The sequence below is a fragment of the Chlamydotis macqueenii genome, chromosome 12 (genome assembly GCF_036417535.1).
Source record: "Chlamydotis macqueenii isolate bChlMac1 chromosome 12, bChlMac1.mat, whole genome shotgun sequence".
NCBI classification, from domain to species: Eukaryota; Metazoa; Chordata; class Aves; order Otidiformes; family Otididae; genus Chlamydotis; species Chlamydotis macqueenii.
The window spans coordinates 3,618,761-3,637,796 of NC_141567.1; the positions used below are offsets into that span (position 1 = coordinate 3,618,761).

Consider the following 19,036-nt stretch of genomic DNA (forward strand, 5'->3'; position numbering starts at 1 on the left):
TAAGAAACAGGCAGCTTAGGATTTCAGCTCAAAAAAATTAATTTCACCAGAATTGAACAGGTTTTTCTGGGGGGAAGCTATGCCTGTGTTTGGGGAGCCGTTATGTCAGAGTGAAAAGAGCAGTGGTGTGGCAGGGCTAACTGGAAGTCATGACAACTGCATCCTATGCTCACTCGTCTTGTGTAATCTTATTAAGTCAATTAACTGTAGGAGATACCTCACTGGTAGTATTTTTGCACTGACTTTCCATATAGAGGAGCCCTAAGTGTCAATTATTAATATGTCCTTCTATTTTCTCCCAGGCTAACCCAAGAACAGACAAAATCATCGTTGTCATTTGACTGAGCCTCACAAACAGACTTTTCCAGCTAGGAGGCAAAAGCTTATCTACAATTAGTCGCATTTGTAGATATAGGAAGCTGATGTACTGGCCAGTGCCGTAAGGCACTGTGTACCTCCCACCACCTCTGTACGATTAATAGATCTGAGGGCACCTGAGATCCTACCGGACAAGCCCTAAACCAACATTTTGAAATCCCAACCCATGATCTTCCCTTTATGTCAGTATCGAGTTGGCTTTACAGGCCAGACGTAGCTAAATTGTTCTAGGAACCACGGAAATTGTGAAGAATTGTTTCCCATGGCATTCTGTCTTGGTTGAATTATCCCACTTAAAAATGGTACAAACAACACTGCTGTCTAATCACAACTCTTTTTTTGTCCCATTGTCTAATAAAACTGAGCTGTAGTCTTTCCCTCATTTGGGAGAGGAAGACAAGGCAGAAGAATAAAAGCACCATTTTTTCCTCTCTGCAGCTTCCTGAGAAAGAAGAAAAACCTACAAGGACTGTGATCTTTGCTACCTCCCAGTTAGCCGGTGCCAGTCACAAAGGCCTTTGTAAGAAAAGACTGACGACAGAGGTTGTTCTCACTTTCTTCTGTGTGGCTTTAACATCTTTAAAACCTAAAAACCTACACAGCAGATTCACAATACAGTCTTGCTTATGACCTTAAAAGAACAGTACCTAGATGGGACTTCTAGGCAGACTAAGGAATGTTCAGCTTTCCTTACCTCCTTGATCAGCGAGCCAATGTACAGCGACGTGAGAGGAGTTTGTTCAGCTGGTTTAATAACCAAAGTGTTTCCACAGCACAGCGCTGGTGCCATCTTCCAAACCAGCATTAGCAATGGGAAGTTCCACTGGAAGAACACAAGGCTGGTCAGATCAGCTCGGCACAGTCACCTACTCACTTCCACACAGCGTTTCCCCCACCTTCACACAGCTCAGGGAGAAAGAAGCAACTGGGAGGACAACCACGAAGAGAAGTGGCTGCTTACAATACTGTGTTTGCTTGGACTAGGGAGTATAACTTCCTTGATTTCCCCCTGAGATCCCAAAGATCGCTGGCAGTCCTCAAGCTAATCCTGTAAGCTGGACAAACCTCTGCATGATGTGAGCTCATTCTTTACAGGAGCCTGATCATACTTTGCATAGGTTTTTGGCTGTTCACAGAAATTGTCTTGAAGGCAGCATCCTGATGCATCACTTTTCTACAGCGTCTTTACATTAGAGAATTACAGGGTGCAATTGTTCATTGAAAAAAACCCTAATTTTTCTGTGTTAGGTATTGGCTGAGTAGTTAGGAGTTACACAATGTCATTCAATTCCAAGTTTATAACTAGGAAACTGCAGTGGGTTGTTCAGTCAAGGAAATCCAGGGGAGGTCTTATACTCCCTTCAAATTGTAAATCGGTCCTTTCCAATTAGTTTTCTTATTTGGAATTAGGAACCAGTCCACATCAGTTTCCTCTGTGCTAATCTTTTTCATGGTCATGAGTATTTGTAGATCTCGGAGCCTAAGCAAGAAGTGGAAAATTTAGCTCACACTGAATCTCAGAAAGGTCATTTGGCAGCAGAAAGGATTTCTTCATTAAAAATAATTAATGCTGCTTTAGGGATGATGGAAGCAGGCCAACAGTAAGGGGACTTCTTGGCAAGACTCAAGCCAAGGGCCTTCAGCTATCAACAAAGAAGCCAAATATGTTAGGAATCCACAAATTCACACTTACAAATAAATTAGCGGTGTAGCTTTTAAGAGATGAGTTCTGTTCTAACCCAGCAGCTCTGAGACAAAGCAGAATTTAGTCTAATGTGCTATTCTTCAACCTGCCTCTCCCTCTTTCCCAGACCTGTTTTGTTTCAGTGATCTTCTCCAATGGCTACATCCCATGAGTTGCCCATTTGTCAAGCCACAGGAAAAGGCAGGATTCTTAATTGGTCTAGGAAGACATATGCAGAATAGTGACAGAATCTTTTTAAATTAAGTAGGAATGTACAAACCAACAGACTGTTGGTGTTAGAGATCAAACGGGAAAAAAATTGAAGAGGATTTGTTTTAAGTAAACTGAAGACAGATGTGGTTTTGTAGACTCAAATCATCCTTTTCCCAAACAGTGTTGAACTTGAGTCAAATTTGTTTCTGTACTTTATTTTATTTATTGCTGATGTAAGGTCAATCTGAAATACTAGAAGTCCCACTACGTCCCCATATAGTGGCCCTTCAAAGCATCCTACATGTAGGCTGTCAAAGGGACAGTTTCCAAAAGCATTGCTGACTGCCAGAAGTAGCTGAAGTGTGACCAGGAGATACCTTCTAATTGGTGGTCAACATAAGGAACCTGATGTTTTGATCTTAAGTCACAAATTCTAGTTCCTTGCAAGCAGTTACACTGCTTGTTCAGCCAAAAAAGCTGTGCAGAAGTCACCAAGCCAAATGTCTGATAACCAGTACTGACCATCTCCCACTTTACCTCACCCTGACGTTGCTAAATAGACCATACCATCTTATCACTAAGGGTACAAGCTCAGTCCTGCTGAAGGAAAAAGCAAAATTTCCCCAGATATCTTTGGGAACTGGTCCAAACCTGGTACTCCCAGGGTCCAGCAAATCTGACACCCCAAATACATTTCCCTCAGTCTCTCCTATAACCTTATCCCAAAGGTCAAAATATTCCATGGACTTTTATTGATCCAAGTATCCAAACAGAGGATCTTGGCACATCACCATTTGCCTCATGGCCTGTACGACACCATGTTCAAAGCATTTTACAACCAGACAGGAACAAACTATGTCTCCCATGTAGCTGTAAAGTGTTCCTGGCTGTCTGTTTAAACAGAGTAAGCAACACACACTAAATTTGGAGGTATTCCAAGAACTAGCCACACTGTCCCCTCAGCAGAGAATGAGATCTCAAGGAAAAGAAAACTCTGTTCAATAAGATTTAATCACAGAAACCTCAGAGAACAGCTGGGGGTTATTAATAATGGATGATTTAAAACTCAAAACTATGCATCAGCACTAGGCAGCAAAAAGCTAGCACACATCATGACAAGATGGTTGTCCCAGCAGCACAAGAGTCAGAGAGCTCTGACTGGTCTCTGGTGACTGGTGTCAGCCTTAGAGAGGAACAGAGCATCTGATTAGGAGACCCACCCTTCCATTGCAGAGAACTTTGTGTTGCCAAGAGCAATTGGCATGGGGGTAAAACAAGAAACTACATCAGGCAACTGAGATGGGAGTTCCCTACAGAACAGCTGTACTTAACTAGGGAGCAAATGGCTGCAGTATAAGATGGGGAGTGCACATGTACTTCTTCCAGTTCTAGGGGAGATGCAGGGCACCATCACCGCTACTTACTGGAGTTATAGCTCCACAGACGCCCATTGGTTCGTGCTTGGTGAAACAGACAAAATTTTCATCTGCAAGACAAAAGAAGGAAGACAAACCAGTCAAAATCCTTGCTTCTACAGAAAGAGTGTTAGATGACTGCACACTTACAGCTTGGGGACAGAACTAAAACCATATTAGACAAAGAACCCTACACCTGTTCATCTTAACGCATGCTTTCAGGACACCCCAGGCAGATGAAGATCTGTTTGAGAATAGGCCTTGTATTAGCTCAAAAGCCAAACACTGCTCAGGTTCACAATGGAGCCTTTTAAAACCAGGGGTTCAATTCCTTCTGCGATCTCCCTGTGTTGAGGCTAAGGCGGAGGGTAACTCCCTACCACACTGAAGAACAACCACAAATTTCATTCAGATTGTGTCTCACTGAAAGAAGCAAAGCACTTGTTTCCCTGAGGGGGCGAGTTTTTAAACCCATTTTGTACAGGAATCACATTCAGTGTAACAAGAATTGCATGTCTGGTAAGACATGACAAAGATGAAACTCTAGGAGTAAAGTAATACCACTCATCTTAAAATATTGCTATTACTCTTTCAAAAAGAAAGCAGGAAGGATATTTTCCTTACAAATTTATTCTTGCTGAAAATCTCATTTTATTGGGAAGATCTGACAGAAAACACAAACATTTCTAATTACAGTTTTTGGAAGTGATCTCAAGTCAGGACCAACGAGCAGTGTCCAGGCAAGCAAAGCTTCACGTTACTCTGAATGACGGTGACAGATCTCAGTTTATACGACCGACGTTACTCCCTTTGCTGCCTGCATAGACTGAACTAGTTCAGCCCTTCAGAGCCCTTCCTCTGGTGACTAATTTTTGTCTGCAGTGCCTGTCCTTCATACAGCCTCAGTGATCGCCTGCATGCAGGGACAAAACAGGCTGATTTTGAAAATACAACATATTAATCATCCATTGTCTTAACTTGTTCTCCCCAAAACCATATTTGAACTTATATAGCTGAGCCAAAGTGTCCTCTCTGTCCCTGCCACAACACTGCAGTGTGACTGCTCTGGCTCTGCAGCCTAGGAAACATTTTGAAAAACCTCTATCAAGTTTTCTGACACTTGAAAGAGTCCCTCCAAGAGCTCAGTGCTTTGGCTCCTGAGAGGAGTCAACATCTCTGACCTTCTCATTAGTAAGAGTTAAGCAAAAGCACAATGCTATCTCTCTAAACACTTTTGAGCCAGCACTGTCAGGGATGCAGGAACGTCAGTGAGTTGGGAGGGAGCGGTGGATTCCACATCAACCCTCTGCCACATCCCTGTGGCATCTCAGATAGCACAAGCTCTGCTGCCTTCCTACAATTCTCCCTAGAAACATCTGTCTTTCCACTCTCTGGCATCTTAATTTCAGTGATACCTAATAAATATACTATAATGCTTGGGTTTTTTTTCTTTAAGAATTAGTCTGAATTTAAAATCAAAAAGGTTTCTCTGTTTAAAAAAAAGCAACAAAATAGCTCATCCATGATTTTCGAGAGACCTATCCAGGCATTCACATTGTTCTCCCACTAGTTTAAATCTTGAAAGATATCTAATCAAAATGCATCCTGAGATAGAAAGGAAGTGTAGGCTATTTTTTGCAAGTTTTCAGAAGCTGGCCTTTCCATGCATCTCCCTCGCAGCAGGCCTCTTTCCCTGATCCCATCCCAGCTCTGAAACTGAGTCTGAAGGAACTTACCCACTGGGATAGTTCTGCCCTGAATTTTATCAGCCCATCCAGCGTAATATCGGAGCGTTTTTATACAGCCTTCCAGGTCAATGAAATAAGCCTGCAGAAAAGGTTTTCCCGTGTCCATTGTCTCCAGAGTCTGAAAAAAAACAAATTGCATGCGCTTTCTTTAAAAGTTTAGAGAAACTCTGTTCTCAGTTTTATTTTGCCTTGTGCTGCAGACACGGGGTTTCCTTCCCTGCCCTTGTATTTAAGGAACAAGCTTGTTAATACATATAAGGTAGAAGGGAGACTAGATCAAATAACCCTGATGCGTACAGAAGTTGCTTTGTTCAGTGACTGCAATGAAAGCACATCTTCCAAAGCCCCCAGAAGGTGGCTGTGGGTGGGATACAGAGCTGTGGTCTGGGGCACTGGTCAGAAGTGATGCGAGTGTCATGACTTCATCATAACTGACCCTCCGACACAGATGTTCTGGACTGCAGATGGTGTCACTGGAATACCCACTTTCCTTTTATTTGGAAATCTATTTTTTCTACTTCACAGCCCTAAAACCAACCTCTGAAAAGCCTCTTTTGTTCACAGGATGATAGAAAACACATTTTTTATACAGAGTTCTGGTAAAGTAACCTTTGGGTTTAGATCTGTGCTGAGACGAAGGCAAGGGTGAAGTTGCTTCACTAAAGCTGCACTGATGCTGAGCAGCTCTAAATGAAGTCCAGCCTCAGCCTGTGTCCTCCTCACTGTTCTGGACATTAGCTCAGTGAATGCTTTGTTCTGTACTCAGGTCATGAAATGGGATATTGGTGTAAGTAGCCAGCACATCCATAAAGGAAGTACTATCCCTTGGTAGATTGAAACATCTTTGTTTATGTATGAAGTCATACCCTGTCATCTTCCACAGACATTAGGGTCCAAACAGCACTGGAACAGACATTCCCCTTGGAATGACAAGGATTGTATCCACTCTGAATGTCTGCTACAACAACTGATTTTTATAAGTCATTACTTAGCACACAGCCAAGGCAGCTACGGCTGGTTTTCTGCAGTGAAAATAACAATGCCAAACAAGCCCTCCCAGATCAGAAGGACAGCAAAAAGCTTGAAATGTGTGTCTGGATTTATGGAAAAAGGAGGGTCCTCTGAAATCACATAAAAAAAAGTGAGCAGAAAATGAACAGGGTGCATTCACACACACACTTTTTTTTCCTCCTTTTATTTGCTGGCCAGAACTGCCTTCAGACCTGGATTTTTTTTTTGTCCTGCTGAAACTGGAGGCTGTCATGCAGTTAAGAGACAGTGTGCTGGAGAAAGAGACCCAGCTCAAAACAGTCATGCAAGTGCACATCCCATGTATGTGAAGTCCTACTGACCTCAGTGGGACATCAGCTCAGGAACTTAAACATATCTACCAGCACGGAATGTCATAAATGCCATCCCCCTCAAGATAAGCAGAGCCAAAGCGCAGCATTAAACTGGTGAGTGCTCAGGTTCAAGACCTTCACTGGGGACTGACAGCAGCTCTAAGCTAAGAGATGCTGGGATCTGTGGGTGCAATTTGGAAAGATGTCTGAGGCCCACAGAGCCTAAAGGCTTCTACCAACTGCAGCACATTTTAGCTTGGGTTCTACTCCCCTGGTTCCACACCAGGACTCCTTCAGGACAGGATGGGGAATCATTAGCAATAGTTCTTCAGTGCAGAAGTCCAAGTTAACACAGCTTCATGGCTATAAAGAGATTTTCCTGAGCCAGTATATTCAGTAGGGAAAGAAACAGTTCCCACTTACACACACTTTAAACTCTGGATGACATCCAGGAAGAGAAAGATTCTCTTTACAGCCCCCCATTTTAGGGGATGCAATTTGCAAAGAAGTAAAACTGGCCTTGCATTTTTGTAACAAAGGACAGAGTCAGTTGTAGCGGTTTGGGTTTGTTTTTTTGTTTGTTTGTTGGTTGGGTTTTTTGTTTGGTTTTTTTTTGTTATTGGTTTTTTTTTTTTTAAGATAAGAATAGCTCTGAACATTGATGACTGTTACACTAAGAAAGGCTATGTTAATTGCTTTGGAAATTTAAGTATTAATATTTGTAATCACTTCAATAACTAGCTAAAGTTTTGGAGAAGTAGTCAACTACTACAGCCACCATCTAGACTTCTAAAGCCATCCTGCCAAATGAGGAAGATAAGCCATGACTCCTGCATGGACTCTTCTGCCCTTCATAAAGGGAGAGAAAAGAAAAACATTAGATATGGATGCGGCAAAATCAGAAGACTGGAGCTGAGTTACCAGCCAACTGTTGCTGGTTATCACCAATCACAGTACTTACTGCCAAGATGACTCTGTCTCGCTCAAGAAGATCAGCCAGCTTGTGCAGGAGTTGGCCTCTGCTTAGGGCATCCATCTGTCTCCACGGAGACCCTCTCTGGAATGCTGCCTTTGCTGCTTCCACCGCATTATCCACATCAGGCTAGAGCAGCCACATACACAAGAAAACCTTAGGTTACAAGGAAGGAGCTGGACAATGGCACAGAAACCCCATCAGGCTGCTTCCTAGATGGCTAAAACCAAGTTGTCCAACAAAACCACTTCCATTTTACTCCTTGATTTGGACCCAAGCCTGCAATAAGTTTTGGCTTTGGCCTGGGCTGATAAACAACCATGGCCTCAGAGTACCAATATGGTCTTTCAAGGGTAATTTTATGCAAGTGGTTTGTTTATACAACAATCCAGAATTATGTTCCTGCTGATACAGGATGTAAGTGACACTGAGGGAGGATGGAGAAACAAGATCCCAATTCTGTTCCCATTACAGCTTCCCTGAGCATGACAGACCATTGGCCTGCATGAATCATCCTCCTCTGAACAAGTGTGGGAAGGAAAGTCCCCCACGAAAAAGATCAGTTTTATCCAGGGAAACAATCACAGCCTAGATCCTACCATTCAGTCTCACTGGAACCCATGGCAGTACCAGTTAACACACTTAGTTAAGACCAAGCTCCCTTAGATCCTAGATCACACTTTCAGAACAGTTCTACCAGATGGTAAGAGTTTTGTTGGTCAGTTCTATGACAAAGGCATTTCACCTACACATACTTAGTGACACTCTCCATCTCCCAACTACTTTACCACACTCTGGATCAAATCTAACCCTGTTTACCCAAGTTACTACTCAGGTGGGCAGTGAATTCCCTCTCCCCACACCACCACCCCCAGAGAAGCTTCATGAATTTGCTCAGGCCACAGTATGCCCTGGACTCCTCCCTTTTTCTCACAGAAGTCTATTAAAAAAAGTGAAGCTAAGGACAACCTCCCAACCCAATGAAGTCAATGGGAACACTGCCATCAATGTCCACGAGGCCAAGGCTGTACCCCAAGCAGACATAAAGCATACTTCGTCCTGGCTTTGGACAGAATCCTGCTCTATGTAATCTTTGGCACTGCTCACTTCAGCTGATGGAGAACTTGCACCTCACCACAATATGTGGCTCAAGGGGGTGGGAAAGAAGGGAGGGTTTCAGGCCTTAATTGTTCCTCATAGCACTTCACCAGTTGCGCTCATTTATGTCTTATCTCAAGCCTTGTCTGGATACAATTAGGAAGTACGCCTCTGCACTGATCCAACGAGGGCTGGCCATTCTCCCCTCATGGGGAAATGCATGGTGCTCAACCAAGAAAAAAAAAAGTGTTATGGGGAGACATGTTCCCTTCTTACAGCAAAAGCTCATGGAGAAAACAGCAAGTTATCATCCACTGAAAGGGCACCTCACACTAAATTTGACTCCTTTTCTTTACAAGATTGCACAGCTTTAAAACAGTCTGACCTATACTGCCAGGAAAAGAACTCCATCCTTTTGGAAGGGCACATGGGGAGACCACTGGAGGAAACTTGTGCTGTTCCAAGAGGTTAAGAATGGCACTGGTCAAGCAAGGGTGCTGGCGAGGCAGAGGCAGCAAGCAGCCACTGTACACAGGCAGACATGTCCTGGGGCCCATCACCCACAGGCAGAACAGGCCTTCAGAATGGTTTTCTCCAGTTGAGCTGGTCTGGATTCAAACTGGCACACCACAAAAGCCAGAAGGCACCACCAGCCACTACACGCTTATGTACTCCCCATCCTGCGCGCTGGAATGAGGACTCAAGCTGAAAGAAGGCAGTATTTTATGTGACAAAGCAGACAAAGAAACAGGAGAAGTGTGTCAGGTTTAAACAAGTCTTCCCTTAGCAACAATTAACTAGCTTTGTGACCAGGCTGGGAGCACTGACACGCAGAGCATCAGGTCTGCAGTGGCACAGGCCGCAACACAGCATGCCTTTGGTACTGAGGGACTTCCCACCACCCTGGCACTCAAACAGACATGAGATGGCTGCATGGGCAGAAGACTTCAGTGCATGCCCAGGTCTTCCCCATCCTCTAAACACAGGAGCACCCGAGCCCTGTTACAGCTCCTGCAAATACTAGCTGTCTTCATTCTTGACTGTCTTCTTGGACATGCTAGGTACACGTAGTGGCTTGGAGACTGCAGTCCCTATCACACAAGCAAAAAGACTTTCCCAAAACACCCTCAGGCATAGCACCACCAAGTGTGATCTTGTGAGCCTGCATTGCCTCAATAGGCCTCAGAGACCAGCAAAAACAAGGAAATTCTTCAGGAAGGCTGAAATGCCATTCTTAATCCATCCTGTTATGACTAGGCATTAGGGGAGTCTGAATGGCATGTTCATTGCAGGCATGTTGCAATAGGTAGGCACAATGCGTGACAAAGAAACTCCTAACTGTCAAGGTGCCAGGGACACGCTGTGGTATACAAAACCGCAAGGAGGCCTGTGCATCCTGGTGCTCAGTTCTGATCTACTGAGATTTACCGAGCATTACATAAAAAGCTCCACTAAGAGAATATTAAGATTGCAAAGTCAAGCATTGCAGCATTGGGAAATGCCTGCAAACCTTCATACCCACCCTGGATGTTTGCATTATGATACAACCCCCAGTTACACAATCACATACCATTTTCCCTGAACAAACTCACACCGTTCTTTGTTTTAAGCTACCTCCTTCACCTTCCTCCTCTACCTCAAGTTCTGCTCATCACTGCTCCATTTCTATCCTGCCCCTTTTTCCTCTCTCCTGTCTCAGCAGCAGGCTGCAAAACACAGACACCATCACTCCTCTGGCTCTGTGAGCAGGGAAAACACACGCAAAAAAGCCTTGCTCTGCTTCAGGCTCAGTGTGCACAACACTGCTTCCGTTTGGCCAGTAAGGAGACATGCCAGGGATGGAGCACACCCAGTGGAGACCATCTTTCTTCAGTTCAGCTACCAACTTCTTCAGTTCAATTACTAACTTCTTCAAAAAGCCTCCACTGTGCTCCTCTTCTGACGCAGGGCAGGAGCATGCCACAGTTTCTCAATTAGAAGAGGTTCCCTGCCCTGCTCCCCTGCAGATCATCTGCAAACAGTCTACACATTGTATTGCTCTAACTTTTGAGCCCAAGCTCAAACAGCTACAAACAGTATCTTAACAGCCCAAAGTGTCCAAAACCATCACTGAGGGCTTTGCAAGTCTGCTGTAGTAAATAATATTCCTACAGCCTCTTACCTCAGCCTGTCACTGCAACCTGAGGAGGACAAGATGACTGAACTAAGCCCTCTTACAACCCTTCAAAGATCCACATGGGAGAGTGAACTGCTTAGAAATGATCATGACAGATGCTTCACAGTGTGGAGTCTGCTCAGTCACAGCTGTGGACCTGCTGCCCATGCTCTGTGGCAGCCAATTACACTGGGCACTCCTCTGAGAAAGGAGCATTTTTCCCTCTGCCCTTGGATATTAGCAAGCTGCTAGAAGAAAAACACTTGTCTTCAAGTGTTATTGACAGCACCAGACAAGTTACAATGGCATAATATTTTTGTCTTTGCATGGTAACACCAACACAGGGTGGAAGTTCTGGGCCTGCACTACTCACTGGGGGCAGAAGTCTAATGAAGAAAGTTATTCCTTCTCTGTTGTCAACCTGGCAAATGCTTGGACACTAAGCCCTTATTTTGGATGCAAAAAGACACCAAGCATCCAGCAGAAGCATTTGTCATGTTATTTTCAGTGCTTCTTTTTCCACACAAGGCTTTCTTTTCTCCCCTATCTCATCAAGGGCAATTCTGTAAATAAAGAGCAAACAACAAAAATCTTTGCTCCTAGCCTCATAAAGCATTGGCCACATTTTAGCATCAGACTAAATTGTCATCGCTGATATATCAGCTGCCAAATTCCCACCCCTCACACGCAGCCTAAGCAAAACGCACACTGCACAGCCAGGGAGGGACAGGTTTCTCTTCAGGGCTAGGGAAGTGGAGTCCTGCTCCCAGCCCGCTGTGGAGGCAGAGCCAACCCTGGCAGAGCACAGCTGAAGCCAAAGACACCAAGAACTGCCACCCCTCTGGTGGTACTGACCAGCACAATCAAGTATGGCGGCATGTGGGGACAAGACACTGGAAAGCACCACAACTCACCACTTTCTGCAGTAACTCCAACTGACTGGAGTTACAGACCTAGGAGGGGATGTTCAACAGGGCAAAGGAAGTCTCAGAGGACCCAGTTTGCCAGAGGCCAGTGGGACACAGCCAAGTGTCACCAGTAGCCAAAGAGCTAGTCTGGGATGCTTCTCACTCATGACTCTGCCTTCTAACTAATACAGATAATTTTTTTCCCCCCTTTCGCCCCCCCCCCCCCCCCCTTCAGAAAGTGTGATGTAAAGGGGTGGAAGAGGCTTTCAGCACCCAAGGTGCAGCTGACTTACATTCTTGCCTGCCATTATTCTATGCATGGAGGAGTCAGTTGCCTACGCTGAGTATCCACGGACAGAGGGCTCCATTGCCTGGCCCCAAGGGAAGGTTTACAGCGACTCTCCTGCAAGCTAGAACCTCAAAGTCATCCTTGAATTCAGGCAGGGACAAGTCTCAAGGAGGCAAGTTGCAAAATTGGCCTTTTAGTTCTGCGTAACAGTTTTCTTTAACTAAGTCATTAAGAAGCAGGCTCAAGATACTCATGTAATGCTCTGTAATTGCTTGAGGAGACACTTAGCTCAGGGAACAATAACAATGTCATGGTTTCTGCCTAGCAAAATACAGCTGCATCAGAGTTAGCTTCAACTCCACTGTTTACATGCCACTGCAATTAAACACAGTTGTGTGTGTCCTACCAAGTTAGTACAGAGGAATTACACGTCATGTTTGGTTCTGTCTCAATCTGTAATTGTCCCATGGATGTGCAGATGCCCCACAGCAAGAGGTCTCAACAGAAGCTGCTTTAGTGCCATCCAAAAAGAATGGCTACCTGTTTGCATGCAGGCTGGAGATTTGTATTGCCAAGCAAGTTTACTCCAGAAGGGTCAGGCTCCGTACTCTCTGGAATATAATACCAGAAAACACATTGCCTCTGCTCAACTAGCATCACTTCTACAAGGAAAGGACCCACAAGGCAAATACCCAGCTGGAAACTAGGCACTGGGCCTTACAAGTGTTGGACAGGCTTTGATATTAAGGAAAAGATATCACAGTACTGGCAGAAGTGCCTCACACTGCCTGCCACTTAGTGCCCACAGTAAGGAGCAGCCAAATCCCTGGTATAACAGCAAAGCCGTGAATCACCTTCCCATGACATATGGCAAAAAGCCAGCTCTTTCCCACAGATCAAGCCAGTTCACCCATACACCATGAGCTGTTTTGGACAAGAAGTGTCACATCTGATTGTTCCTCACCTCAGACTGTTATCAAACCCAAGCAGTTGTGTCCCAGGCTACTCTACAATGCACCAGGGCCAGGGACTACTACAGTTCCTGAAAAATACTGGCTTGGTTTTAACTGAGAGCTTCTGTACAAAGCGCTCCCAAAACAAGGCCCACATTCTGTCAGGAATGTGCATACACTATCATTGCTATTTCCTCAGACTAGCTGCTTCTTGCCAATCTATAACACAAGAACAATGTTGAATCTCATTCCGCTGAGAGCGTGCAGGTGGCAGTTCCTAACACAGAAAGCGACTCTGCCGAGCTGGACAGGACTGATCCCACCCCTTGTAATTCTTGAGAAGCACATCTAGTGTCCCAGACCTCCAGCTCACAGTCTGGCCAGATGTACATTGACATCAAAACCCAGCTTTTCTTCTGCATGCTTCCCTACAAAAGAAAGTCCCTTGGAAAAAGTCTTTTGCACTGCCCTTCCAACAATGCTTACCTTGTCTCCTTCTTCAACGTCACAAATTTTCTCCAGGGTTGAAGGGTTATAGGTGGGGAACTTCTTTCCACTTGTAGACTCATGCCATTCATTGTTAATAAATATCTGAAGAGAGAGCAAGGGGAGTGGGATGGGGAGGAGAACAAAAATAAAATTATGTAGACAATGCAAAAAACCCCACAAGTACTCCTCAAAGGTCCCGAGGCTCTTCAGTTTCCATTGACAGCAGAGTCAAGCGTGTTCAGTCTCTCTCCCAGGGAGACTGTTTGCGATAGACGGCATTTATCCAAAGTAGAACCTGAGCCAGAGAGCAGACGAAAGAGCCTTCGTGCACCCAGTTAGTTTTGAGCAAGAGGAAGACAGAGGATGGGCCCACACAGTATAACACCATAATTTGGCAATGAGAAACAGACAGTTTTTGAAATACATCTCCATGGGAACAGCAAGCAGACACCAAGAGAAACTTGTATGGTTCAGGCAAAAGAAGCCCCTTGTTACATGCTACAAATAAAATGTCAGCATACAATATTCCTTGATTGTTTGTATCCTGCCCTGGGCTACATCCACAACTAGCCCCCCCCCCCCGCCAAGCACTGGCTCCGTTCTACCCTACCATGCGTTGTCACAGCCTCCCACGTCACTTGGAGTCGTCTGTGACAAGATTTAAGTGTTTCAAAATATTGCATTTCCAGAGCAAGAACAAACAGTCCCAGCCTTGCGTAACTGAAAATGCATTAAATACTAGAATGTTGTTACTCACTGTAAACAGAACATGAATACCTATACACAATTAATTGATTCAACATGCATCTTATCCACACTGTGATCCAACTTGGCAGTGTTATATTTTATAAATATACTTTAAGTAAGATTAGATGAAGTAATCTTTAGTAGCCTGTTAGCGGCTGTAAGCTAGTACTTTTACTTGGAAGCCATCCACATTTGCAATCTTGTTTATGAGTCTCTACACACCACCAGGAGATTAATGTTGCATCCCTTGCACTCGGAAATCCCACTGCTTTGGGTCATACTTTTCTTTCCTTGGGCAGTTTTTTTTTCCTGAAAGGAGTTTCTCCTGACTATTTTTGCAAAAAAGCATAACTGGCCTAGAAGCTGCACTTCGGGACCCACCTGTTCCAGACAGGTGAAGAAAAAGAAAATTTTGGCAAAAAAATGTTAGAAATATTAAATAACTTGACCAATGCTTCCAAACTACCTCTCTTATCTAACTGCTGCATTTTAACATTTACACATTTTAACTTCAGTTTTCCTTTGTTTCACTAACAAAGAAAGTCATATTATAAATGTGGGAGATATGATAGGAATTGTAAAAATCACAGCGTCAGGTATACGCTCACAAACAAAGAATTGGGGAAGGATATTGTTTTCCCTCCGCATTCAACATTAATTCTATGTGAAAGGGTTTGGATGGGAAAGCAATGTCCCTGTAAATAGTAGTAAAACACAAGAGTGACAGGATCAGGCTGTTTTAAATGTAGCATACACGCTGGCACCATTTGGGGTGCCCAAGTCTTTGGTCCCAGGTTTTGAAACAGAACAGCGTATCAGCCGTTCATGCCTCATACCCAGGATTTGGGACACAGGACTGCGGACAGATCGCTTCCATCACACATCCATGACAAGCATTAAGCTGCTCTATAAGTAAGATCTTTGTTGAAAATTTTTGCTCTCCCCCAGCCCTGTAACTAGTAGAACTGAAAATAAAAATCTCCGTTAAGCACAGGAAAGTGTGCTGTCAGCTGTAAACATCTGGTGAAACTCAGAGCTTGTAGAAAACCCCTCGCAGTGTTATGAAAAGTGACTGTGTCTCATTATTTTCTCAGATGCACCAGGAGCATCAGATCAAACATCAAATTCACACTTTTAATTTACATTGGTTTCCACTTTTAAGAGACTACCTTGATACCTTGAGTGCACAGAGTCTCTGGCAAAACTCTGGAGAATAAAAACCGTGTGTTTTAAAACATACGTGGCTGCAGGATCAGATCCCAAAGGAGGATTTTGAAGTGTTCACAACAATAAAAATAACAAAAACCAGAACATTTAGATGTTTAAGGAGAACTCTAATGGCTGTGTCCATTTTGGACGCGGGAAAGAGCTGTTTGTGCAGCATTACGCCATTCTGCAATGGGCAGCTGCAGATCCAATTTGCTGCTAAATGACAAGTTTATCTTAAAGAGAAAAAGTAGATAAATTTTGGATGTTAAAAATTAATCTAGTCCAGTCATTAGCACTAATTACTACTGTTTCAGTACTTCGGATGCATAATTCAAATTAACACCTCACAGAATAAGCTATCGCTGTTTACTCTTTCTGATAGCAAGAAAATGAACTTCAAGATTTGCTTTTTTTTTAAAAAAAAATACTTAATACACTAACATAACAGCAATTAATACACTCATTCAGCCCCTCCAGCTCTTTTAGTTCAGACACATAGTTCAAATCATGGCAGCCAAGGCTGCCTAGCAGCGTAACCAGCCGGGATATTTTCCCCACTGCGCAAGACAGCGGGTCAGGCTGTTGTGGAACACAAAGCGGCTCGGCTATTGCAGAGCTATGGCTGCGACAGGGAGCAGGGATTTCTGCAGCGGTGCTCAGCTCCACACCAACGCCAGCCTCACCTCTGAGGGAGAGAGTTTTCAAGCTCAAGAGACTTTGGTTAAATTTGAAAAAAAAAAATCAAGAGTGGTTGTTTAAAGGGAAGATCAATGGAGAACAGAGAGATGCAGGTTTGTGTGGGCTTGCTGCTGACTCCTCATCCTGCGGGGAGGCCATGGAGGAGCTCTGCTGGGACAGCGAGCCACCAACAAGACTGGCGTTAACACCACTCCTCTTCGGGAGCTGCGGGGTGTCCCCAGTCCCATCACTGAGCCCTTCCACAACACCCAGTCCCGCAGGACACCAGCCCTCCCTCCACACATTCACCAGGACCCAAACCCACCGAACCCCATCCCACCACAGGCGACCTTCACACCGGGTCAAGGACGGCTGAACAAAATCCAGGCAAGCAGCTTCCTCATAGATAAACCCCTTCTGGACTCAGCCCAGGCTCACCCCATCCAAAACCAGTTTCACTGAGCGCTAACATGATGCTAAAAGCATTTACCAGGCAGGTTTGCAAGCGCTGGGGAAGATGGCTGTCAGGGCGACCGGGAGGGGACAGGCCAGCGTGGCACCACAGCCCTCACACAGCAGGCCGGCCACAGACCGGCACCGGGCCTGCCACATAGCCTGGAATAGGGGCCCATGGGCAACTGGGGCAGCACCAGAAACGTTTTGGTTTGGTGTTTTTTTTCTCTTAAAAAAAAAGTTGGTTTCTTGGGCTTTAAGATTTAGGGCAACTGCAGCTCCCCTAGAAATGCCACAGTTGTCTGCTTGCTCCAGTCACTCAACCATTCTTACACTCCAATAAGCAAGCCAGTAGGAGGAATTAAAAAAAAATTAAGAAAAATGACAGCAAGTGTGAAAATTTTACATCAAAAAATAATACCTCACCACCACTCTGCACCAAGTATCTGCAACACAGCAGCAAAGCCCACTGCCCACCTCCCCTCGCCAGCTCACCTTGGTGTACTTCACCTCCAGGGTCCGCAGGGGCCGCGGCAACGGCGGCGGCACCTTCCTGTCCGGCTGCCCGTTCTCCACCGAGCCGTTGAGGGCGGCCATGCCCGCGCCGTCGAGCCCCCCGCCGCCCTCTGCCGCTGACAGCCCGCGCCGCCGCCGCCTTTAAGGGCGCCGCGAGCCGGGCGCCACCGCCCGCCCGCCCCCATTGGCTGCGGCCCCGCCTCGCGCCCCGCCCCCCGCCCCGTCGCGCGGCCGCGGCCCTCAGGTAGCGGGCGGTGCCGCCCCGCCGAGGCAGCGGCTGGGGAGTATGGCGGCCGGGGCGGGGGGGGGGGGGCTGTCCCAAACGGTGGCACCAGGGTGGGAGGACGTGGCCCAGCTACCCGCCAAAACCGACCCAGAAGGCGGTGACAAGAAGGCGCCTACAGGGGTCTCCACGGGAATACCCCTGTCTTCTCCAAGCCTGGTGTGGAAGGCTCTCCCCTCACTCGTCCGTCACAGCCTCTCCCTCCAGCTACAAGGGCCTTTCTCTGCTACTCCTGGTGCCCCGACCTCCTTGGCCCGACCTCCTACGCCCCGGCTTTCACCCAGCACCTCTGCAGAGCCCCCCAGGGCCGACCAAGAAGAGAGGGAAGAAGCCTTGCATCAAACGTCTGACGCGTGGCTAACGGCAACTCTTCCACATCCTGGCTGCGTACGTGAGTCTGGGGCCAGTTTGACCACCCCAGTTTGACTATCCCAGTCAAAGGATTTCAGCCTACCAGGGCAGGACCAGACCCTTCATCTGAAACTTCCTACAGTGAAGACCCATACACTTGTGTCCCACCACAGTCAACCTTCAGCACGGCGTTCATAGCAGCATACTCTGAACATCGAGGAAGATGCTGTCTTTCAAGAAATCCTAAAGGATATGGAACATGTCTAAAGTGACAGGTCTAGGCTCCGCGCCTGAACAAGTTCATTATGTATTGCTTAACTTCATTCTGAATAAAATATGTGTAAGTCTTTGCAGGCTGGGGGCCAGGACACTAGGAGCACCCTTACACCCACACACACATGGAAGATAATACAACATATTTTCCATATAACAAGTGGCAAGACGCCAGAAGTTATCTTACAAAATGTTTCACAGAATCTGTAATCCCCAGCAATAGTCAGCACTTTGCTGTTAGAATGCTTAAAAACACTCAGCGCTTCCAAAAGCAGATAGGCTGTGATACCATAGCAGCACAGGAGTTAGCGCTGATTCAGAAGGGAAAGTACCACCGATGAATCAAACCCCGCTTCCTGCAGCTTGCAGGATGTTCTTGGAGGTCCTCTACCCAGGTGAAAACCTGCTTGGTTCCCGAGAGCTGCCAATAACACAAAGGAATATTTTTTTTCGCCCTACAATCTGCATATCTTTACCAGGCAAATCACTGAATCGGTTTCTATTGAACTGTCAGTACTGAAGGGCTCATCCTGCCTAGCAGTAGCAGGATTAATATTTCTCTACAGGTGGGAAGGTGCTTCAGTTATAGATAATTTGTGGGAATATCCTTGTATGCAATGGCAGATGCCAATGAGCATTCTCAGAAAATAAAGCGACGCACTACAACAGCAGAAACATTTATTTCTAAGCTGTCCATTTTTAACTTTCCAGTTGCTATTCCCACAAAAGTTACAAAAGCATCGAAGCTAGAAGAGTCTCTTAACCAAATCCCCACATAATCCTGGTCCCAATAAAAAGGAGTTTGGATCCAAGCTGTCCTTGGATATCATCGGTAAAAGCATGAGGTGACTGATGGGATTCAGCAAGTCAAAGTCAGAGA

General features: G+C 45.5%; 1 protein-coding gene across 1 annotated transcript in view; it reads right to left on the reverse strand.

Annotated features, from left to right (window-relative positions):
• Nucleotides 1-17,339, reverse strand: part of ALDH1A3 (aldehyde dehydrogenase 1 family member A3) — a 37,056-nt gene extending 19,717 nt beyond the window's left edge. Inside the window, exons 1-6 of the mRNA XM_086757499.1 lie at nucleotides 17,229-17,339; nucleotides 13,644-13,748; nucleotides 7,743-7,883; nucleotides 5,427-5,556; nucleotides 3,700-3,761; nucleotides 1,073-1,201 (exon numbers count right to left, since the gene is read on the reverse strand). Of these exons, the coding sequence (XP_086613625.1) occupies nucleotides 1,073-1,201; nucleotides 3,700-3,761; nucleotides 5,427-5,556; nucleotides 7,743-7,883; nucleotides 13,644-13,748; nucleotides 17,229-17,330 (669 nt within the window). The 5' untranslated portion in view covers nucleotides 17,331-17,339. The remainder of the gene's footprint in view (nucleotides 1-1,072; nucleotides 1,202-3,699; nucleotides 3,762-5,426; nucleotides 5,557-7,742; nucleotides 7,884-13,643; nucleotides 13,749-17,228) is intronic.
• Nucleotides 17,340-19,036: the final 1,697 nt, after the last annotated feature.